Raw genomic sequence first — 24293 nt, 5'->3', positions numbered from 1 at the left:
GTCTCTGTCTCTTTCTGTCACTCCATCTCTGTCTCTGTGTCTCTCTGTCTCTCCATCTCTGTCTCTTTCTGTCTCTCCATCTCTGTATCTCTGTCGCTTTCTGTCTCTGTGTATATCTCTGCATCTGTCTCTTTCTCTTTACATCTCTGTGTCTCTCTGTCTCTCCGTGTCTGTGTCTGTCTCTCCATCTCTCTGTGTCTTTGTGTCTCCATCTCTGTCTCTGTGTCTCTCTGTGTTGCCATATCTGTCTCTCCATCTGTCTCTCTGCATCTTTTTCTGTCTCTCTGTCCCTGTGTGTCTCCACTTATGTCTGTCTTTCTGCCTCTTGGTCACTGCCTCTGTCTCTCCATCTCTGTCTCTTGGTCTCTGCTTCCATCTCTGACTGTCTCTGTCTCTCTCTGTCCCTCCATCTCTGTCTTTTGGTCTCCCTGTCACTCCGGGCCTCCATCTCTGTCTCAGGATCTCTTTCTCCATGTCTCTCTGTCTTTCCGTCTCTCTCTCTCAGTCTCTCTGTGTAGACTCTGTCTCTCTCTCTCTGTCTCTGTCTTGGGCTTTGGGCAGCTGCCAGGAGGAGGCCGAGCGTCTCCCCTCGGGCAGGCAGCCTTTGAAATTTGCACCCGTCCTGTCTGGACACAGGACGCCGACCGCCTAGCACCCATGGGTGCTGTTCTCCCGAGCCATCAGCACCCAGCTGCACGTGCCCAGGCAGCACCCATGAGGAGGCCTTCCCCCACTAACAGCACCTTTGACGTTTGCACCCATGATGCCCTGATGCTGGAAGCAATCTGGCCGACCGGCCTAGCACCCATGGGTGCTGGTCTCCCGTGCCATCAGCACCCAGCTTTACGTGCCCAGGCAGCACCCATGAGGAGGCCTTTCCCCACTAACAGCATCTTTGACGTTTGCACCCATGATGCCTTGATGCTGGAAGCAATCTGGCCGACCTGCCTGGCACCCATGGGTGCTGGTCTCTCGTGCCATCAGCACCCATGTGCACGGGCCCTGCGGAGCCCCCAGAAGGAAGCCTAGCGTCTCCCCTCGGGCAGGCAGCCTTTGAAATTTTCACTCATCCTGTCTGGACACAGAAAGCCGACCGCCTAGCACCCATGGGTGCTGGTCTCCCGAGCCATCAGCACCCAACTGCACGTGGACAGGCAGCACCCATGAGGAGCCCTTCCCCCACTAACAGCACCTTTGACGTTTGCACCCATGATGCCCTGATGCTGGAAGCAATCTGGCCGACCGGCCTAGCACCCATGGGTGCTGGTCTCCCGTGCCATCAGCACCCAGTTTTACGTGCCCAGGCAGCACCCATGAGGAGCCCTTCCCCCACTAACAGCACCTTTGACGTTTGCACCCATGATGCCTTGATGCTGGAAGCAATCAGGCCGACCTGCCTGGCACCCATGGGTGCTGGTCTCTCGTGCCATCAGCACCCATGTGCACGGGCCCTGCGGAGCCCCCAGAAGGAAGCCTAGCGTCTCCCCTCGGGCAGGCAGCCTTTGAAATTTTCACTCATCCTGTCTGGACACAGAAAGCCGACCGCCTAGCACCCATGGGTGCTGGTCTCCCGAGCCATCAGCACCCAACTGCACGTGCCCAGGCAGCACCCATGAGGAGCCCTTCCCCCACTAACAGCACCTTTGACGTTTGCACCCATGATGCCCTGATGCTGGAAGCAATCAGGCCGACCTGCCTGGCACCCATGGGTGCTGGTCTCTCGTGCCATCAGCACCCATGTGCACGGGCCCTGCGGAGCCCCCAGAAGGAAGCCTAGCGTCTCCCCTCGGGCAGGCAGCCTTTGAAATTTTCACTCGTCCTGTCTGGACACAGGAAGCCGACCGCCTAGCACCCATGGGTGCTGGTCTCCCGAGCCATCAGCACCCAACTGCACGTGGACAGGCAGCACCCATGAGGAGCCCTTCCCCCACTAACAGCACCTTTGACGTTTGCACCCATGATGCCCTGATGCTGGAAGCAATCTGGCCGACCTGCCTGGCACCCATGGGTGCTGGTCTCTCGTGCCATCAGCACCCATGTGCTCGGGCCTTGGGGAGCCGCCAGGAGGAGGCCGAGCGTTGCCCCTCGGGCAGGCAGCCTTTGAAGTTGGCACCCGTCACAGGAAGCCGACTGCCTGGCACCCATGGGTGCCGCCCCGGCCCCGCCCGGCCGGTCTTTCTGGGTGTCCCCGGCCTGCACCCTGGGCTGGGCGCCCGGCGGCGGCGGCGGGAAGGACGCTGTCAGGAGCCGGACGCGGAGGCTCCCGGGGTCGGGCTCGGGCGGCCCGGCAGGAGGGTCCCTTGGGTGCCATGGCCGGCCGGGTGCTGGTGTGCGTCAGCCTGTGGTGTCTGGGGCTGCCGCTCGCACGAGGTAGGAGGCCGGCCTGGGGCGGCGGCACGGGTGGGGGGCCCTTGGGTGCTGGGCTTCTGGGGCTGGAAGTTGTGTCTCTCTGTCTCTGTCTCTCCGACTCTGTGTCTCTGTGTCTTTCTGTCTCTCCAATTCTGTCTCTCGATCTCTCTCTGTCCCTCTGCATCTCCATCTCAATCTGTCTCTGTTTTCATTTTTGTTTTGTCTCTGTCTTTCCGTCTGTCTTTCTTCTCTGCCTGTCTCTGTCTGTCTCTCTCTGTCTCTCCATCTCTGTCTCTTGGTCTCCCTGTCACTCCGGGCCTCCATGTCTCTCTGGATCTCTTTCTCCGTGTCTCTCTGTCTCTCCATCTCTCTCTCTCTCAGCCTCTCTGTGTCTCCGTCTCTGTCTCTCTGTCTCTCTGTCTTTCTGTCTCTCCACCTCTGTGTCTCCCTCTCTGTCTCTCCGTGTCTCTGTGGGGAGAGAGACGGGGAGGAGCGGGGGGGTCCTGTTTTCACAGGAAGGAGCTGGGGCAGCACCCTTGGGTGGGGCTGGGAGCCGCCTCAGCCCCGGCTGGAATTTCCTGTTTGTCCCGTCTGGAACCACGGAGCGTGGCGTGTGCCATGGAAAGGGAAAGGAAAGAGAAAAGAAAGAGAAAAGGGAAGGAAAGAGAAAAGAAATGACGGAAGATAAAGCCATAGCGGGCGTGCATTGCAAAATAGGAAATCGCATTACGTTACATTAAATATCACGGAAGCATGCCTTGCCCAGAGTAAAATAAACGAAATAAAATGAAATAGAAGAATCCGTGGGCCAAACTCAAATCAATAAAAGCAAAAAAGAAATAAAAATAAAAGAAGACAAAATAGCCCCAAGCACGCATTGCAAAAATAATAATAATAATAAAAAGGAATGGCGCTGAGCATTGCCAAAAATACCACAAAGTAAGTTAAAAGAAGACGGGCCAGCTGGGGGAGCCTTGCAAAGATCAGGAAGCAAAAATGCAATAAGACAAAAAGATGCAACACACACACAGAGAGAGAGAGAGAGAGAGAGAGAGAGGGAGAGAATTATTTAAAAAATCAAGTCAAAGAAAGTAAAATGCAAGGTCTCAGGGCAGGCACTGCAAAGAAATGAGTAAATGTAATAAAAATGAAGTGAAAGAAAACAGAGAAGCACTGAACGTGCAAAAAAAAAAAATCAAATTAAATGGACGCAAAATCAGACAGAAAAAAAATACAAAATGGCAGACGGGCTCTCTGCACGGCCGAAAGGAAGATAAATAAATTGAAAACATTGACGAAAACAACAACAAAGATGAAATGAGACGTGACAGCGCTGAGCATGCGTCTCGTTGGAGATAAAATAGGATTTAAATTAAAAAAAGAAAAGAAATCTTCCTTTTTTTGATGTTACGTGAGACGTACGTGTGTTTAGATGTATGTGGGGAACGTGGATAGGTAGGAAGAGACAGAGAGACACAATAGAGAGATACAGAGATGGGTGGTGGAGGATGGGTGGATGGGTGAGGAATGCTGGGTGACAGATGAATGGTGGAGGATAGATGCATGATGGATGGATGGATGGATGAGTAGGTGGATGGATGGATGGATGGATGGATGGATGGATGAGTAGGTGGATGGATGGATGGATGGATGAGTAGGAGGATGGATGGATGGATGGATAAGTAGTTGGATGGATTGATGAATGGATGGATAGATAAGTAGGTGGATGGTTGGATGGATAAGTAGGTGATGGATAGATGGATGGATGAGTAGGTGATGGATGGATGGATGAGTAGGTGGATGGATGGATGAGTAGGTGGATGGATGGATGAGTAGGTGGATGGATGGATGGATGGATGGATGAATAACTAGGTGGATGGATGGATGAGTAGGTGGATGGATGGATGAGTAGGTGGATGGATGGATGGATAAGTAGGTGGATGGATGGATGAGTAGGTGGATGGATGGATGAGTAGGATGGATGGATGGATGAGTAGGTGGATGGATAGATGGATGAGTAGGTGGATGGATGGATGGATGAGTAGGTGGATGGATGGATAAGTAGGTGGATGGATGGATGGATGAGTAGGTGGATGGATGGATGGATGGATTGATGGATGGATAGATAAGTAGGTGGATGGATGGATGGATAAGTAGGTGAATGGATGGATGGATGAGTAGGTGAATGGATGGATGAGTAGGTGGATGGATGGATAAGTAGGTGGATGAATGGATGGATGGATAAGTAGGTGGATGGATGGATGGATGAATAACTAGGTGGATGGATGGATGAATAACTAGGTGGATGGATGGATAGATAAGTAGGTGGATGGATGGATGGATGAGTAGGTGGATGGATGGATGGACTGATGAGTAGGTGGATGGATGGATGGATGGATGGATGGATGGATAAGTAGGTGGATGGATGGATGGATGGATAAGTAGGTGATGGATGGATGGATGAGTAGGTGATGGATGAATAACTAGGTGGATGGATGGATGGATGGATCGATAAGTAGGTGGATGGATAAGTAGGTGAATGGATGGATGGATGAGTAGGTGGATGGGTGGATGGATGGATGAATAACTAGGTGGATGGATGGATGAGTAGGTGGATGGATGGATGAGTAGGTGGATGTATGGATGGATCGATGGATGGATGAATAAGTAGGTGGATGGATGGATGGATAAGTAGGTGAATGGATGGATGGATGGATGAGTAGGTGGATGGATGGATAAGTAGGTGGATGAATGGATGGATGGATAAGTAGGTAGGTGGATGGATGGATGAATAACTAGGTGGATGGATGGATAGATAAGTAGGTGGATGGATGGATGGATAAGTAGGTGATGGATGGATGGATGAGTAGGTGATGGATGAATAACTAGGTGGATGGATGGATAGATAAGTAGGTGGATGGATAAGTAGGTGAATGGATGGATGGATGAGTAGGTGGATGGGTGGATGGATGGATGAATAACTAGGTGGATGGATGGATGGATAAGTAGGTGGATGGATGGATGGATAAGTAGGTGGATGGATGGATGGATAAGTAGGTGGATGGATGGATGGATGAGTAGGTGGATGGATGGATAAGTAGGTGAATGGATGATGGATGAGTAGGTGGATGGATGGATGAGTAGGTGGATGGGTGGATGGATGGATGAGTAGGTGGATGGATAAGTAGGTGGATGAATAAGTTGGTAGATGGGTGGATGGATAGATGCTGGATAAATGGATGATGGATGGATGGTGGATGGATGATGGATGACGTCAAGTGTTAGTGGATGGGTAAGTCATGTCTAGGTGATAGCTGACTGATGAACGGATGGGTGAGAGGTAATAGCTGATAGGCGATAGGTAGTGGCTGATCAATAGCTGATCAATACCTGCGTCTATATGTGGGCGGAGCAGGGGTTCTCTTCCCACAGTCCTCTGTGTGTCCGTGTGTCCTGTTTTCCTGCCAGGTGTCCGTGTTCGGAAGCCTCGGTCCCGTGTCCTCGGGCCCCAGGGGAGGCGGGTGGCCCTGGGGGCCCCTGGGTGTTGCGGGGGAGGGGCTGGGCGGGTGTCTGGGGGACGTGGGGACACGGGGCCCCCGCTGCAGGCGACTCGCAGCTGTGTCCCCACAGGACAGAGGGACTTCGATCTGGCCGACGCCCTGGATGGCCCTGGTGAGTGACCTGCAGGGGACGGACGGACAGCAGGGGGCTGACGGACACGACGGGGCAGACGGACACGAGGGGGACAGATGGACACGAGGGGGACAGATGGAAATGAGGGGACAGATGGACATGAGGGGACAGATGGACATGAGGGGACAGGTGGACATGAGGGGACAGGTGGACATAAGGGGACAGATGGACACGAGGGGACAGATGGACATGAGAGGATAGATGGACACAAGGGGACAGACATCTGGGGACATACAGACATGAGGTGATAGATGGACACAAAGGGACAGACAGATATGACGGGATAGATGGACATGAGGGACAGACGGACATAAGGGGACAGACGAGGGGACAGGTGGACACGAGGGGACAGACGGACACGAGGGGACAGACGGACACAAGGGGACAGACGGACATGAGGGGACAGACGGACACAAGGGGACAGATGGACTCAAGGGGATAGATGGACAGAGACAAGACGGATAGAAGGGGACGGGGGGAATGATGGACAGATGGGCACAGATGGACAGGAAGGGACAGACAGACAGGATATGACATATGGACAGGAGGGGACAGATGGACAGATGGGGACATGGGGTCACTAGGGGGCCCCAGTGTCCGTCTGTCCCTCCCCCCGGACCCTGAGTGACCTCTGTCCTCTCCCTTCTCCCCGCAGACCCCACCAAGAAGCCGGGCACAGGTAGGACCTTCCCAGGATGCCGAGCTCTGAGCTCTGGGACGGGCGTCCTGGGTGGGGTGCTGGGCACCTGGGGACCCTGGGAGCACCCTTGGGGGAACCTGGGAGCACCCTTAAGACCCTGAGAGCACCCCTGAGACCCTGGGAGCACCCTTGAGACCCTGGGAGCACCCTTGAGATCCTGGGAGCACCCCTGAGACCCTGGGAGCACCCTTGAGACTCTGGGAGCACCCTTGGGACCTTGGGAGCACCCTTGAGACCCTGGGAGCACCCTTGGGATCCTGGGAGCACCCTTGAGACTCTGGGAGCACCCTTGGTACCCTGGGAGCACCCTTGAGACTCTGGGAGCACCATTAAGACTCTGGGAGCACCCTTGGTACCCTGGGAGCACCCTTAAGACCCTGGGAGCACCCTTGAGACTCTGGGAGCACCCTTGAGACTGTGGGAGCACCCTTGGTACCCTGGGAGCACCCTCAACACCCTGGGAGCACCCTTGGGATCCTGGGAGCACCCTTGAGACTCTGGGAGCACCCTTAAGACTCTGGGAGCACCCTTGATACCCTGGGAGCACCCTTAAGACCCTGGGAGCACCCTTGAGACTCTGGGAGCACCCTTGAGACTCTGGGAGCACCATTAAGACTCTGGGAGCACCATTAAGACTCTGGGAGCACCCTTGGTACCCTGGGAGCACCCTTAAGACCCTGGGAGCACCCTTGAGACTCTGGGAGCACCCTTGAGACTCTGGGAGCACCATTAAGACTCTGGGAGCACCATTAAGACCCTGGGAGCACCCTTGGTACCCTGGGAGCACCCTTAAGACCCTGGGAGCACCCTTGAGACTCTGGGAGCACCCTTGGTACCCTGGGAGCACCCTCAACACCCTGGGAGCACCCTTGGGATCCTGGGAGCACCCTTGAGACTCTGGGAGCACCCTTAAGACTCTGGGAGCACCCTTGATACCCTGGGAGCACCCTTAAGACCCTGGGAGCACCCTTGAGACTCTGGGAGCACCCTTGAGACTCTGGGAGCACCATTAAGACTCTGGGAGCACCATTAAGACTCTGGGAGCACCCTTGGTACCCTGGGAGCACCCTTAAGACCCTGGGAGCACCCTTGAGACTCTGGGAGCACCCTTGAGACTCTGGGAGCACCATTAAGACTCTGGGAGCACCATTAAGACCCTGGGAGCACCCTTGGTACCCTGGGAGCACCCTTAAGACCCTGGGAGCACCCTTGAGACTCTGGGAGCACCCTTGGTACCCTGGGAGCACCCTCAACACCCTGGGAGCACCCTTGGGATCCTGGGAGCACCCTTGAGACTCTAGGAGCACCCTTAAGACTCTGGGAGCACCCTTGATACCCTGGGAGCACCCTTAAGACCCTGGGAGCACCCTTGAGACCCTGGGAGCACCCTTGAGACTCTGGGAGCACCATTAAGACTCTGGGAGCACCATTAAGACTCTGGGAGCACCATTAAGACAGTGGGAGCACCATTAAGACCCTGGGAGCACCCTTGGGGATCCTGGGAGCACCCTTGGGACCCTGGGAGCACCCTTGGGATGACCCTTGGGACCCTGGGAGCATCCTTCAGATCCTGGGAGCACCCTTGATACCCTTGGAGCACCCTTGAGACTCTGGGAGCACCCTTGGTACCCTGGGAGCACCCTCAACACCCTGGGAGCACCCTTGGGATCCTGGGAGCACCCTTGAGACTCTGGGAGCACCCTTGGTACCCTGGGAGCACCCTTAAGACCCTGGGAGCACCCTTGAGACTCTGGGAGCACCCTTGGTACCCTGGGAGCACCCTCAACACCCTGGGAGCACCCTTGGGATCCTGGGAGCACCCTTGAGACTCTGGGAGCACCCTTGGTACCCTGGGAGCACCCTTAAGACCCTGGGAGCACCCTTGAGACTCTGGGAGCACCCTTGGTACCCTGGGAGTACCCTTGAGACCCTGGGAGCACCCTTGGGATCCTGGGAGCACCCTTGAGACCCTGGGAGCACCCTCAGGACCCTGGGAACACCCTTGATACCCTGGGAGCACCCTTGGGATCCTGGGAGCACCCTTGAGACTCTGGGAGCACCCTCGGTACCCTGGGAGCACCCTTGAGACCCTGGGAGCACCCCTGAGACTCTGGGAGCACCCTTAAGACCGTGGGAGCACCCTTGAGACCCTGGGAGCACCCTTGAGACCCTGGGAGCACCCCTGAGATCCTGGGAGCACCTTTGAGACTCTGGGAGCACCCTTGAGGCCCTGGGAGCACCCTCAGGACCCTGGGAACACTCTTGAGACTCTGGGAGCACCCTTGGTACCCTGGGAGCACCCTTGAGACCCTGGGAGCACCCCTGAGACTCTGGGAGCACCCTTGAGACTCTGGGAGCACCCTAGAGACTCTGGGAGCACCCTTGGTACCCTGGGAGCACCCTTGAGACTCTGGGAGCATCCTTGGGATCCTGGGAGCACCCTTAACACCCTGGGAGCACCCTTGGGACCCTGGGAGCACCCTTAGGATCCTGGGAGCACCCTTGAGACCCTGGGAGCACCCTTAACACCCTGGGAGCACCCTTGAGACCCTGGGAGCACCCTTGGGATCCTGGGAGCACCCTTGGGACCCTGGGAGCACCCTTGATACCCTGGGAGCACCCTCAGGACCCTGCACACTCTGGGGCGTCTCTGGGGCTGGTCCTGGGTGTCTGTGTCCCGGTTCCCTTGACTGGGCACGGCTGGCCCCGGGGTCCCCACACCCGCCTGTCTCCCTACATGCGGCCCCGGGTTCGAGCCCGACACGGCCCCTCGGGGGCCCGGCTGACCCCCCCCACGCCCTGCTGTGCCCAGAACAGCCGGAACCTGGGTCCTGGCCCCGAGGGCAAAGGTCAGCTGAGACGGCGGGAGGTGGGGGCCACCCGTCCACCTGTCCATCTGTCCACCTGCCTGCTGGGTATCTCAGTGATTCACTCATCCACCGTGTTTCAGTGAGCCATTCATCTATCATCTGTCTGTCTGTTTATCTGTGTATCTGTCTATCTATCTCTCTGTGTATCATCTATCTATCATCTGTCTGTCTGTCTATCTATCATCTATCTATCTGTCATCTATCTATTTATCTAATGTCTATCATCTATCTATCCATCCATAATCCACCCATCTATCTATCCATCCATCAATATATCTATCTATTCACTCATTCATCATCTATATGTCTGTCTGTCTATCTACCTGTCTATCATCTATCTACCTATCATAACTATCTATCTATATGTCCATCCATCCATCAATATGTCTATCTATCCATCCATCCATCCATCAATATGTCTGTCTGTCTATCTATCTATCCATCCATCCATCAATATGTCTGTCTGTCTATCCATCCATCCATCAATATGCCTGTCTGTCTATCTATCTATCCATCCATCCATCCATCAATATGTCTGTCTGTCTATCCATCCATCCATCAATATGCCTGTCTGTCTATCTATCTATCTATCCATCCGTCCATCAATATGTCTATCTATCCATCCATCCATCCATCAATATGTCTGTCTGTCTATCTATGTATGTATCTATCTATCTGTCATCTGGCCATCTAGCAATCAATCTATCATCTATCTATCTTTTATCCACATCTGTCCACTCAGCTCTATGTCCATCCATCCATTTGCCCATTCATCTATCTCCTATCTATTTTTCATCTATTAGCTATCTATCATGCATGCATGTATCAAATAATCTATCATCTATAGAAAAACGATAGATAGATGGTAGATAAACACATACATGATTAATGATAGATAGATGATAGATATATTGATAGATGACAGATAGATGATAGATTGATAGATGATAGATAATAAATGATAGATAGATGATATATAGATTGATAGATGATAGATATATTGATAGATGACAGATAGATGATAGATTGATAGATGATAGATAATAAATGATAGATAGATGATATATAGATTGATAGATGATAGATAGATTGATAGATGATAGATAATAAATGATAGATAGATGATATATAGATTGATTGATAGATGATAGATTGATTGATAGATGATAGATAGATTGACAGATGATAGATGGTTGACAGATGGCTGGACAGACACCTGTGGCATGGACAGTCTGTCCGTCTTCACTAACTGTCTGTTTGTCCCCCTGACCCGCCATGTTGTTCCCCCCAGGAAACTACCCAGATCTCCAGCCCTACAGGCCGCAGCCCGGGAGCCCCGACAGCGGAGGAGGTGAGGCCTGCCTCTACCGACACCAATCAATAACCAATAATCAATACAACCCCAGAAAATGTCCGGGGGGGGGACGACGGCTCAGCGGTCAGAGCCCAGGACGTGCAGCCTGAGCCCCCAGAGGCCCCGGGTTCCAGCCCCGGCGTCTCCCTCCTTCAGGCCAGGGCTCTGCTCTCTTTCTGACTCAAATCAATCAAACTCCATCCTTTTTCACAGCTGTGTAGTATTCCACCACTCAGACACACGTCACTTGCTTACCCAAGCTTCTACTCATTTCTTAAGCTTTTTTGTGTGTGTTTCCCTCCAAAGATGTCTACCCAAGACCCAAGCCGCCCCCTGCCCGCCCGCAGCCAGGCCACCCTGAAGGGGGAGGTAAGTAAGCGCTGAGGGTGAGGACCCCGGGCTTGGGGGGGATCCAGGTTGCCATTTCCTGAAACGAGGGAATGAACCCCATGAAAAGATGGATGGGATGAAGGAGGTAACGGAGGAGGTGAGAACATGAAGCCCAAGAAGGAGAGGAGGGAGGGGCACGGCAGAATTAAATGATAAGAGAGAAAGGGAGGGAGGAAGGAAGGAAGGAAGAGAGGAAGGAAGAAAGAAAGAAAGAAAGAAAGAGGAAGGGGGGAAGGAAGAAAGAGAGGAAAGAAGAAAAAGAAAGAAAGAGAGGAAGCATGGAAGGAAGGAAGGAAGGAAGGATGGAAGGAAGGGAGAAGATGAACGCGAGAATGGCCGGGTGTCCGGGTGTCTGGCTGTCTGGGTGTCTGGCTGTCTGGGTGTCTGGCTGTCTGGGTGTCTGGCTGTCTGGGTGTCTGGCTGTCTGGGTGTCTGGCTGTCTGGCTGTCTGGCTGTCTGGGTGTCTGGGTGTCTAGGTGTCTGGCTGTCTGGGTGTCTGGGTGTCTGGCTGTCTGGGTGTCTGGGTGTCTGGCTGTCTGGGTGTCTGGCTGTCTGGGTGTCTGGCTGTCTGAGTGTCTGGCTATCTGGCTGTCTGGCTGTCTGGGTGTCTGGCTGTCTGGGTGTCAGGGTGTCCGGGTGTCCGGGTGTCCGGGTGTCCGGGTGTCTGGGTGTCTGGCTGTCTGGCTGTCTGGGTGTCTGGCTGTCTGGGTGTCTGGATGTCTGGGTGTCTGGCTGTCTGGGTGTCTGGCTGTCTGGCTGTCTGGGTGTCTAGGTGTCTGGCTGTCTGGGTGTCTGGGTGTCTGGCTGTCTGGGTGTCTGGCTGTCTGGGTGTCTGGCTGTCTGGGTGTCTGGCTGTCTGGGTGTCTGGCTGTCTGGGTGTCTGGGTGTCCAGCTGTCTGGGTGTCTGGGTGTCTGGCTGTCTGGGTGTCTGGGTGTCTGGCTGTCTGGGTGTCCGGATGTCCGGATGTCCGGGTGTCTGGGTGTCTGGCTGTCTGGGTGTCTGGGTGTCTGGCTGTCTGGGTGTCTGGGTGTCTGGCTGTCTGGCTGTCTGGGTGTCTAGGTGTCTGGCTGTCTGGGTGTCTGGCTGTCTGGGTGTCTGGGTGTCTGGCTGTCTGGCTGTCTGGGTGTCTAGGTGTCTGGCTGTCTGGGTGTCTGGCTGTCTGGCTGTCTGGGTGTCTGTGTGTCTGGGTGGTTGGGTGGCGGGCGCCCCGTGGCCCCTCCCCGGGTTGAGTGGGGTCCCGACTGACACCCCCGCAGGCCACTTCTCTCCTGGGGACGACGGCCACTACCCCCCAGGCCGCCCGCAGGGATCTCGGGGTCCCGGGAGGGCGGGTGGGGCCTGGGGTCAGGGTGGGCGCCCGGCTGGTGGGAGGTCAGGGTCCTGGGGGCGAGGGTGGGAGCGGGACAGGCACTGGGGGAGATGAGTCATTCATCTGTCTGTCATCTATCTAGCTATCTATCATCTGTCTGTCTGTCTATCGATCTATCATCTGTCTATCTGTCTAACGTCTACCTATCTATCATCTATCATCATCTGTCCATCTAACATTAATCTCTCTGTCTAACGTCTATCTATCTATCTATCATCTATCCATCATCTATCTGTCTGTCTAACATCTATTTGTCTATCATCTACCTGTCTATCTAACATCTATCTATCATCTATCTATCGATCAGTCATCTACCCATCCATCCATCCATCCATCCATCATGTATCTATTGTCCATCAGCATTTATCTATATATCTATAATCCTCTGTGTTTATCTGTCTCTATCATGTATCTCTAATCTATCATCTATCTAGTCTATCTTCTGTCAGCGTATCTATTATCTATGTAGCTATCATCAGCTAGCTATCATTTTCAACCTACCTATCACTCTATCATCTATCAATCTATTATCTAGCTCTGTCTATCATCCATCTATCATGTATCTATCACCTATCTATCTAATCTATAGCCTATCTATTATCTATCAGATCTAACATCATCTATCACCTCCCCATCTCCCCATCAATCCTCTGATCAATCGCCCTCTATTGGTTCTTGGCGACAGAGGTGTGTGTGTGTGTGGGGGGGAACTCAGGGTCCTGGGTGTCAGTTTTCTGGGTGCTGGGGGTGGGTGGGTGGGTGCTGGTGTCCTTGGGGCTCAGGGGCTGATGTCGGGGTTCCCTGGGGTGCCAGCATGACAGCCTGTGACACCCCATGACACCCTGTGACACCCCATGACACCCCATGACATCCCATTACACCCCGTGACATCCCATGACACCCCGTGACATCCCATGACACCCCGTGACACCCTGTGAGACCTCATGACACCCCATGACATCCCATGACAACCTGTGACACCCTGTGACATCCCATGACACCCCATGACATCCCATAACACCCTGTGACATCCCATGGCACCCCGTGACACCGAGACCTCATGACACCCCATGACACCCCATGACACCCCATGACATCCCATGACACCCTATGACATCCTATGATACCCTGTGACACCCCATGGCATCCCATGACACCCCCATGACATCCCATGACACCCTGTGACATCCCATGACACCCCTTGACACCCTGTGAGACCTCATGACACCCCATGACAACCTGTGACATCCCATGACACCCCATGACAACCCGTGACACCCCAAGACACTTCACGACACCCCATGACAACCCGTGACACCCCATGAACCTCATTACACCCCGTGACACCCCATGACACCCCAATCTGTCTCTCCAGCAGGTGGCGGCTTTGGGGGTGCCAGCGGGGGCCAGGACCCCAACTACGGGGGCTACGGGGGCACCCACGGTAGGTGCTATTCTCTCTGGGGGGGTCCCGGGAGGGGCTGGGGAGATCCCGTGACAACCAAACCCCGTCCCCTCCTCCCTCTGGGGGCCCAGAAACGGGTGCGATCACCTGACCCACCTGTCTGCGGGGCCCAGGCCACCAGGTGCACGAGAGACAGAGAGACAGAGGTGAAGAGACACAGAGATGGAGAGATAGGGATGGACAGAGACAGAGACACAAAGATGGAGAGACAGAGATATGGAGAGACAGAGATGTGGAGAGACAGAGATGTGGAGAGACACAGAGATGGAGAGATAGGGATGGACAGATACAGAGACACAAAGATGGAGAGACAGAGATATAGAGAGACACAGACATGGAGAGACATGGAGACAAAGATGGAGAGACACAGAGATGGAGAGATAGGGATGGAGAGACGACGGCAGAGAGACAATAACAGTGAGACAGAGAGAGGCAGAGATGGAGAGACAGAGATGGAGAGACAGAAAGACAGAGATGGGAGGACAAAGATGGAGAGACACAGAGATGGAGACAGGGAGACAGGGAGAGACAGAGACCACGCCCAGCAGAGTTAGTTTCAAAGACAAATGGTGGAGCAGGCCTACAGGTGTCTCTCTGTCTCTCTATCTCCCCATTCCTCTCTGTCTTATGACATATAAAAAGAATAAAATGAAATAAAAGCAAAAGATATATATATATATTTTTTTTAAATATGTATTTATTACCTTTTGTTGCCTTAGTTTTATTGTTGTGGTTATTACTGTTACTGATGTCGTCGTTGTTGGATAGGACAGAGAGACATGGAGAGAGGAGGGGAAGACAGAGAGGGGGAGAGAAAGACAGACACCTGCAGACCTGCTTCACCGCCTGGGAAGCGACTCCCCTGCAGGTGGGGAGCCGGGGGGCTCAAACCGGGATCCTTACGCCTGTCCTTGCGCTTTGCATCATGTGTGTTTAACCCGCTGAGCTACCGCCCGTCTCCCAAGAAAAAGATAGTTTAAATAAAAGAATAAAGGATGGAAGAGAATAGAATATGTTATCGTAAGGAAGAATAAGGTGAGATTTGACCGAATAGAATAGGATAGGATAGAATGAATGGAATAGAATAGGATAGAATAAAATAGAATGAAAAGAATGGAATGGAATAGAATGAATACAATAGAATAGAATAGAATAGAATAGAATAGAATAGAATAGAATAGAATGAATAGAACAGAATAAATAGAATAGAAAGAATAGAATAGAATAGAATTAGAATAGAATAGAATAGAATAGAATTAGAATAGAGTAGAGTAGAATAGAATAGAATAGAATAGATGGAATAGAATAGGATAGAATAAAATAGAATGAAAAGGATGGAATGGAATAGAATGAATACAATAGAATAGAATAGAATAGAATGAATAGAACAGAATAAATAGAATAGAAAGAATAGAACAGAATTAGAATAGAGTAGAATAGAATAGAATAGAATAGAATAGAATAGATGGAATAGAATAGGATAGAATAAAATAGAATGAAAAGGATGGAATGGAATAGAATGAATAGAATAGAATAGAATAGAATAGAATAGAATAGAATAGAACAGAACAGAATCTGCTAGAATGGACTAGAATCAGGTGAACAGTCTAGAATAGGATAGAAGGGGTCAGGTGGGGGCTCACCTGGCTGAGGGCCCCTGTTCCCAGGCACAAGGACCCGGGTTCAAGCCCCTGGTCCCCAGCTGCAGGGGGGAAGCTTCATGAGTGATGGAGCAGGGCTGCAGGGGTCTCTCTGTCTCTCTGTCTCTGTCTCTTTCCATTTCTGCTTCTCTGTCTCTACCTAAAAGAACTCCATGAACTAATTTCAAAAACACTTCTAAAAAAAAGTGAAGGTTAGGGGGTCGGGCGGTGGCGCAGCGGGTTAAGCGCAGGTGGCGCAAAGCGCAGGGACCGGCGTCAGGATCCCGGTTCGAGCCCCCGGCTCCCCACCTGCAGGGGAGTCGCTTCACAGGTGGTGAAGCAGGTCTGCAGGTGTCTGTCTTTCTCTCCCCTTCTCTGTCTTCCCCTCCTCTCTCCATTTCTCTCTGTCCTATCCAACAACGAATTGCGTCAACAAGGGCAATAATAATAGCCACAGCGAAGCTACAACAAGGGCAACAAAAGGGGGAAAAATGGCCTCCAGGAGCGGTGGATTCATGGTGCAGGCACCAAGCCCAGCAATAACCCTGGAGGAGGGGAAAAAAAAAGTGAAGGTTAGCAAAATAAAATAAAATAAAATAAGCATAAAAAATATTAAAGTATTATTGGCACCAAAAAAAAGGTATTTGCACACACAAGAAAGAAATAAATAAAGAAAATGTACAGAGAATTTCTCCCCGGTCACGCAGAATTGTCATGCAATTTGAAGTTGGCAGACGGGGTCTGTGGAGTTTGCACCAAATTTCTGCAGTTTGCAAACACACACACACACACACACACACACACACACACCACAACAAAGTCGGCTTAGAATTTATTATTATTCTTTGCACAGAGTTTTGTTTGTTTTTTTTTGCAGAATTCGCACATGATTTTTTTTTTCCAGCTCGGGCCAACACCCACGCCGGAGATGAATCAGTCTTCCCCCCACCCGCAGGGCTGCAGGATGAAAAACAGGACGGGCGGGCGGGCGGGTCCCTCCCAGCAGCTCACGTCCTGACAGCACCCTTGGGTCCTGGCTGGGTGCCCGGCTGGACGTGTCTGCATCCGCCCGGCCTCACCCATGGGCATGAGACTGACTCATGGCTCTTATGGAATCCAGACTTGGAAAATCTGGTCTCCCTGACGCTGGGGGGCGGGGGGACGGTCTCAGCTCTTCAGAGAGACCCCACTTGGCTGAGGGCACCTGTTCCCAGGCACAAGGACCCGGGTTTGAGCCCCCTGGTCCCCACCTGAAAGGGAGAGAGGACAGAGACCTGGCCTGAGGGGGGTCTGGGGCTGGAATAGAATAGAATAGGATAGGATGGGATGGGATGGGATGGGATGGGATGGGATGGGATGGGATGGGATGGGATGGGATGGGATAGAATAGAATAGAATAGAATAGAATAGAATAGAATAGAATAGAATAGAATATGATAGAATATGATAGAATAGAATATGATAGAATAGAATAGAATAGAATAGGACAGGACAGAATAGAATATGATAGAATAGAATAGAATAGAATAGAATAGAATAGAATAGAATAGGACAGGACAGGACAGAACAGAACAGAATAGAATAGAATAGAATAGGACAGGACAGAATAGAATATGATAGAATATGATAGAATAGAATAGGATAGGACAGAATAGTATAGAATAGAATATGATAGAATAGAATAGAATAGAATAGAATAGAATAGGACAGGACAGGACAGAATAGAATATGATATAATAGAATAGAATAGAATAGAATAGGACAGGACAGAATAGAATATGATAGAATAGAATAGAATAGAATAGAATAGAATAGAATAGAATAGAATAGAATAGAATAGAATATGATAGAATAGAATAGGATAGGATAGGATAGGATAGGACAGAATAGTATAGAATAGAATATGATAGAATAGAATAGAATATGATAGAATAGAATAGAATATGATAGAGTATGATAGAATAGAATAATATAGCATAGAATGGAATGGAATATGAGACTTGAATAAAATATGGTAGAAGAAGAGAATAGAGTAGAATGAATAAATGAATAGAATAGAAAAATAATAGAATAGAATGAATAAAAAATAATGAATAGAATGGAATAGAATAGAATATTATAGAATAGAATCAAGTATTATAGAACAGAGAGAATAGAATATGATAGAATAAAATAGAATAGAATATGATAATAAAACAGAATAGAATAGAACAGAATAGAATCTGCTAGAATGAAATAGAATAGAATAGAATAGAAATAGAAACTGGTAGAATGGACTAGAATAGAATTAGAATAGAATATGATAGAATATAATGGAATGGAACAAATAGAATAGAACTAGAATAGCATAGAATATTATGGAATATAATGGAATGAATGGAATGGAATGGAATAGAATAGAATAGAATAGAATAGAATAGAATAGAATAGAATAGAATAGGATAAGCTGGAATGGAATGGAATGGAATGGAATGGAATGGAATGGAATGGAATAGAATAGAATAGAATAGAATAGAATAGAATAGAATAGAATAGAATAGAATAGAATAGAATAGAATAGAATATGATGAATAGAATAGACTAGAATAGAATAGAGTAGAATAGAATAGGATGAATAGAATAGAATAGAATAGAATAGAATGGAATAGAATATGATGAATAGAATAGAGTAGAATAGAATAGAATAGAGTATGATGAATAGAATAGAGTAGAATAGAATAGAATAGGATGAATAGAATAGGATGAATAGAATAGGATGAATAGAATAGAATAGGATGAATAGAATAGACTAGACTAGAATAGAATAGAATATGATGAATAGAATAGAATAGAGTAGAATAGAATAGGATGAATAGAATAGAATAGAATAGAATAGGATGAAAAGAATAGAATAGAATAGAATAGAATAGAATATGATGAATAGAACAGACTAGACTAGACTAGACTAGAATAGAATGAATAGGATGAATAGAATAGAATAGAGTAGAATAGAATAGGATGAATAGAATAGAATAGAATAGAATAGAGTATGATGAATAGAATAGAGTAGAGTAGAATAGAATAGAATAGGATGAATAGAATAGGATGAATAGAATAGAATAGAATAGGATGAATAGAATAGGATGAATAGAATAGGATGAATAGAATAGAATAGAATATGATGAATAGACTAGACTAGAATAGAATAGAATAGAATAGAATAGAATAGAATAGAATAGAATAGAATAGAATAGAATATGCTGAGATGATAGGATAGGATAGGATAGGATAGAATAGAATAGAATAGAATAGAATAGAATAGAATAGAATAGAATAGAATAGAATAGGATCTGCTAGAATAGAAGAGAACCAGGTGAACAGTCTAGAATAGGATAGAAGGGGCCTGGTTGGGGCTCACCTGGCTGAGGGCACCTGTTCCCAGGTACAAGGACCCGGGTTCAAGCCCCCTGGTCCCCGCCTGCAGGGGGAAGCTTCTGGATGGGTGGGAGCAGGGCTGCGGGGGTCTCTCTATCTCTTTCCCACTTCCCTGTCAATCTCTCTCTCTCTGGTTTGTCATGGATAAGAGAAATACAGTAATTGAAAGGGAAATATTTTTTTTAATGATCATATGAGAATAAAAGGTTGAACACAAGAACATTTGTCGTGATATGAGAGGAAAGTATTCAGTCTGGTAGAATAGCACAGAATATGATAGGATAGAGTGAGATAGAGTATGATTTGAATAGAATAGAATGGAATAGAACGTGATAAAATAAAATAGAATATGATTAGAACAGAATAGAATAGCATAGAATATGATAGAATAGAATATTATAGAACAGAATACGATAGAATAGAATAGAATGAATAGAATAGAGAGAATGGAATGGAATAGAATAGAATATTATAGAATAGAATAGAATATGATAGAATAGAATATTATAGAACAGAGTAGAATAGAATAGAATAGAGAGAATAGAATAGAGAGAATGGAATGGAATAGAATAGAATAGAATAGAATATTATAGAATAGAATATGCTAGAACAGAATATGATAGAATAGAATAGAATATGATAGAATATGATAGAATAGAATGGAATCTGGTAGAATAGCATAGAATATGATAGAATAGAACAAAATAGCATGTAGGAGTGTGTGGTAACATGTGGTAGCATGCAGGCATGTGTGGGAGCATGTGGGGGCATGTATGAGCATGGGATAGCTTTTGGGAACATGTAGGCATGTGTGGGAACATATGGGAGCATGTGGGGGCATGTGGAAATGTGTGGGAGCACATGGAAGCATGTGGGAACATGTGTAAACATGTAAAACTATGTGGAAGCACATAGCAGCATGTGGGAGCGTGTAGGAGCATGCTGGCATGTGGTGGCCTGTAAACACCTGTGGGGGCACGTGGGAGTATGTGGAAATGTGTGGGAGCATGTGGGAGCATCTAGGAGTGTGAGATATCATGTGTGGGAGCATGTGAGAGTGTGTGCTAACATGTGGGAGTGTGTGGGAGCATGTAGGAGCGTGTGGGAATATATGGGAGCGTCTGATAGTATGTGGGAGCGTGTGGGAATATGTGGGAGCATTTGGGAGCATGTGGGAGTATGTGGGAGCATGTGGGAATATGTGGGAGCGTGTGGAAGCATGTGGGAGCACGTGGGAGTGTGTGGGAGCATGTGGGAATATGTGGGGGCATGTGGGAATATGTGGGAGCATGTGAGAGCATGTGGGAGCATGTGGGAATATGTGGGGGCATGTGGGAATGTGTGGGAGCATGTGGGAGCATGTGGGAATATGTGGGAGCATGTGGGATCATGTGGAAATATGTGGGAGCATCTGGGAATATGTGGGAGCATCTGGGAATATGTGGGAGCATGTGGGAATATCTAGGAGTGTGTGGGAGCGTGTGGAAGCATGTGGGAATATGTGGGAGTGTGTGGGATCATGTAGGGGTGTGTGGAAGCATGTGGGAATATGTGGGAGCGTGTGGGAACATGTGGGAATATGTGGGAGCGTGTGGGAGCTTGTGGGAATATGTGTAAGCGTGTGGGAACATGTGGCAATATGTGGGAGCATGTGGGAGTGTGTGGGAGTATGTGGGAGCATGTGGGAATATGTGGGAGTGTGTGGGAGCATGTGGGAGCGTGTGTGAGTGCCCCCTGACCCCAGGAAGCATGTCTGGGTCCCTCACAGCCCTGTCTCTCTCTCCCCCCGTCCCCTAGGCTCTGGTGGACACAGCAACTATGGTGACCAGCAAGGTAATGGCCCCCGGGGACCCATGTTGGGGGGACGTGTGTTCGTCTGCTTCCAACTTCTGCTTCTAAAACCCCTTCTGTCGCATTGCTTGTGGTCAATTCACATAACCACTGTTTCGTTCGCACTGGTTTCATCCCCACTGGTTCCGCCTCAGGAGATGCACAAGGACAGGATAGTGATTAGAGAGAGCTAGCGAGACCGCACCGCGTCCCCGCTCGCTGCGTTCCCAGCTCGTCAATAAAGATTGAACTGCGTTCCCAGCTCAGCCATGTCTCTTCATGTCTCTGCATGTCTCTGTATATCTCTGAATGTTTCTGACCATCTCTCTGCATGTCTTTGCATATCTACATGTCTCTGCATATCTCTGAATGTCTCTGCATGTCTCTGCATGTCTCTTCGTGTCTCTGAACATCTCTTAATGTCTCTGCATGCCTCTGAATGTCTGCATGTCTCTGAATGTCTTTGCATGTCTCTGAAGGTCTCTACATGTCTCTGAATGTCTCTACATGTCTCTGCACATCCCTGCACATCTCTGCATGTCTCTGCACATCTCTGCATGTCTCTGCAGTCTCTACATGTCCCTGCACATCTCTGCACGTCTCTATATATCTCTGAATGTCTCTGCATGTCTCTGTATGTCTCTGACCATCTCTGCATGTCTTTGCACATCTACATGTCTCTGCATATCACTGAATGTCTCTGCATGTATCTGAATAGCTCTGCATGTCTCTGAATGTCTCTGCATGTCTCTGCACATCTGCATGTCTCTGCATGTCTCGGCATATGTCTGCATGTCTGCATGTCTGTGAATGTCTCTGAAGGTCTCTGCATGTCTCTGAAGGTCTATGCATGTCTCTGTCTGTGAATGTCTCTGCATGTCTCTTCACGTCTCTTCACATCTCTGCACATCTCTGAACGTCTCTGTCTCCCCGGCCGCAGGGAACACGGTGGCCAAGGTGGTGTCCCCGATCGTGTCGGTGGTGGTGGTCACGCTGGTGGGGGCGGCCGTCAGCTACTACAACCGCAGGAGGGGCTGCTGTGTGCGTGGAGGTGAGTCCCGGCTCGCGGGGACCTTGGGGCGGACGGGGGACAGAAGGACGGTCGGGCGGCATCAAGTACTGAGGGCTCTGCTTCTCTCTCTAATCAATCAATCAATCAATCAATCAATCTATTGGAAATTCTATAAAGCATCGCAGGAGTTGCCCCAGGTTATAAAATGCTGGACTCTCAAGTGTGAGGCCCCGAGTTCCATTCCTGGCACCACAGGAGCCAGAGGGAGAGTCTCTACTTCTTTCTCTAATCAATCACTCAATGAATCAATGTATTGGAAATTCTATAAGGCACCTTAGGAGTTGTCCCAGGGGATAGAATGCTGGACTCTCAAGTGTGAGGCCCTGACTTCCATCCCTGGCATCACAGGAGCCAGAGGGAGGGTCTCTGCTTCTCTCTCTAATCAATCAATCGATCAATCAATATATTGGAAATTCTATCAGGCACTCCAGGAGTTGTCCCAGGTTATAAAATGCTGGAATTTCAAGTGTGAGGCCCTGACTTCCATCCCTGGCATCACAGGAGCCAGAGGGAGAGTCTCTACTTCTCTCTCTAATCAATCAATCAGTCAATCAGTCAATCAATATATTGGAAATTCTATCAGGCACCCCAGGAGTTGTCCCAGGTTATAAAATGCTGGACTCTCAAGTGTGAGGCCCTGACTTCCATCCCTGGCATCACAGGAGCCAGAGGGAGAGTCTCTACTTCTCTCTCTAATCAATCAATCAGTCAATCAGTCAATCAATATATTGGAAATTCTATCAGGCACCCCAGGAGTTGTCCCAGGTTATAAAATGCTGGACTCTCAAGTGTGAGGCCCTGACTTCCGTCCCTGGCATCACAGGAGCCAGAGGGAGAGTCTCTACTTCTCTCTCTAATCAATCAATCAGTCAATCAGTCAATCAATATATTGGAAATTCTATCAGGCACCCCAGGAGTTGTCCCAGGTTATAAAATGCTGGACTCTCAAGTGTGAGGCCCTGACTTCCGTCCCTGGCATCACAGGAGCCAGAGGGAGAGTCTCTACTTCTCTCTCTAATCAATCAATCAGTCAATCAGTCAATCAATATATTGGAAATTCTATCAGGCACCCCAGGAGTTGTCCCAGGTTATAAAATGCTGGACTCTCAAGTGTGAGGCCCTGACTTCCGTCCCTGGCATCACAGGAGCCAGAGGGAGAGTCTCTACTTCTCTCTCTAATCAATCAATCAGTCAATCAATATATTGGAAATTCTATCAGGCACCCCAGGAGTTGTCCCAGGTTATAAAATGCTGGACTCTCAAGTGTGAGGCCCTGACTTCCGTCCCTGGCATCACAGGAGCCAGAGGGAGAGTCTCTACTTCTCTCTCTAATCAATCAATCAGTCAATCAATATATTGGAAATTCTATCAGGCACCCCAGGAGTTGTCCCAGGTTATAAAATGCTGGACTCTCAAGTGTGAGGCCCTGACTTCCATCCCCGGCATCACAGGAGCCTTAGGGAGGGTCTCTGCTTCTCTCTCTAATCAATCAATCAATCAATATATTGGAAATTCTATAAAGCATCGCAGGAGTTGCCCCAGGTTATAAAATGATGGACTCTCAAGTGTGAGGCCCTGATCCATTCCTGGCACCACAGGAGCCAGAGGGAGAGTCTCTGATTCTCTCTCTAGTCAATCAATCAATCGATCGATCGATCCATCAATCGATCAGTCAATTGATAAACCAATCCCTTTGACCCCCCATGTCTCTCCACAGTCCCTTTGACCCCCCCGTGTCTCTCCACAGAACCCGAAAACGTCTGACGCCTCCCAGGACCCCCCCAGCACCCTCAGCACCCAGGCCGGGCCCCCAGCACCCTTGGGTGCTGCCCCCCAAGATCTCAGTCGCCCGTCAGCGGCCGAACCTCCCGTCGCCCCCGGAGCCTCGTGGGACCCCTGGGCCCCTGGTTTGCAGACAGTGGGGGCGCTGGGTGCTGGGTGCTCCCGTGGGCGCTGGGTGCTGGGTGCTGGGTGCTCCCGTGGGCGCTGGGTTCTGAGGGCCGGACACCAAGCAGGTGAGCTTCACCTGCAGGGGAAAAGCAAAGCCAGGAAGCGAAAAGAAAACAAATACAGAAGAAACAGGGGAAAGGAAGAAAAGAAAAAAGAGAAAAAGGAAGGAAGGACAGAAGGACGGAAGGAACAGAAG

General features: G+C 49.8%; 1 protein-coding gene and 1 long non-coding RNA gene across 2 annotated transcripts; both read left to right on the top strand.

Moving 5' to 3' along the window:
- The first annotated feature begins 1722 nt into the window (after nucleotides 1-1722).
- XG (Xg glycoprotein (Xg blood group)) lies at nucleotides 1723-24045 on the top strand. Its single transcript, XM_060183136.1, has 8 exons — nucleotides 1723-2370; nucleotides 5985-6021; nucleotides 6698-6721; nucleotides 10904-10963; nucleotides 11273-11335; nucleotides 21043-21078; nucleotides 22016-22126; nucleotides 23895-24045. Exons 1-8 carry the CDS (start codon nucleotides 1738-1740, stop codon nucleotides 23909-23911), a joined length of 981 nt encoding a protein of 326 aa, XP_060039119.1. The 5' UTR covers nucleotides 1723-1737; the 3' UTR covers nucleotides 23912-24045.
- On the top strand, nucleotides 5326-5973 carry LOC132535815 (uncharacterized). Its single transcript, XR_009547546.1, has 3 exons — nucleotides 5326-5430; nucleotides 5494-5521; nucleotides 5629-5973. It is a non-coding gene; the product is annotated as an uncharacterized LOC132535815 (long non-coding RNA).
- Nucleotides 24046-24293: the final 248 nt, after the last annotated feature.

Source organism: Erinaceus europaeus, chromosome X (assembly GCF_950295315.1).
Source record: "Erinaceus europaeus chromosome X, mEriEur2.1, whole genome shotgun sequence".
Taxonomy (NCBI): Eukaryota; Metazoa; Chordata; class Mammalia; order Eulipotyphla; family Erinaceidae; genus Erinaceus; species Erinaceus europaeus.
The sequence above is the reverse complement of the archived record's forward strand: the minus strand, read 5'-3'. Positions and strand labels throughout refer to the sequence as shown.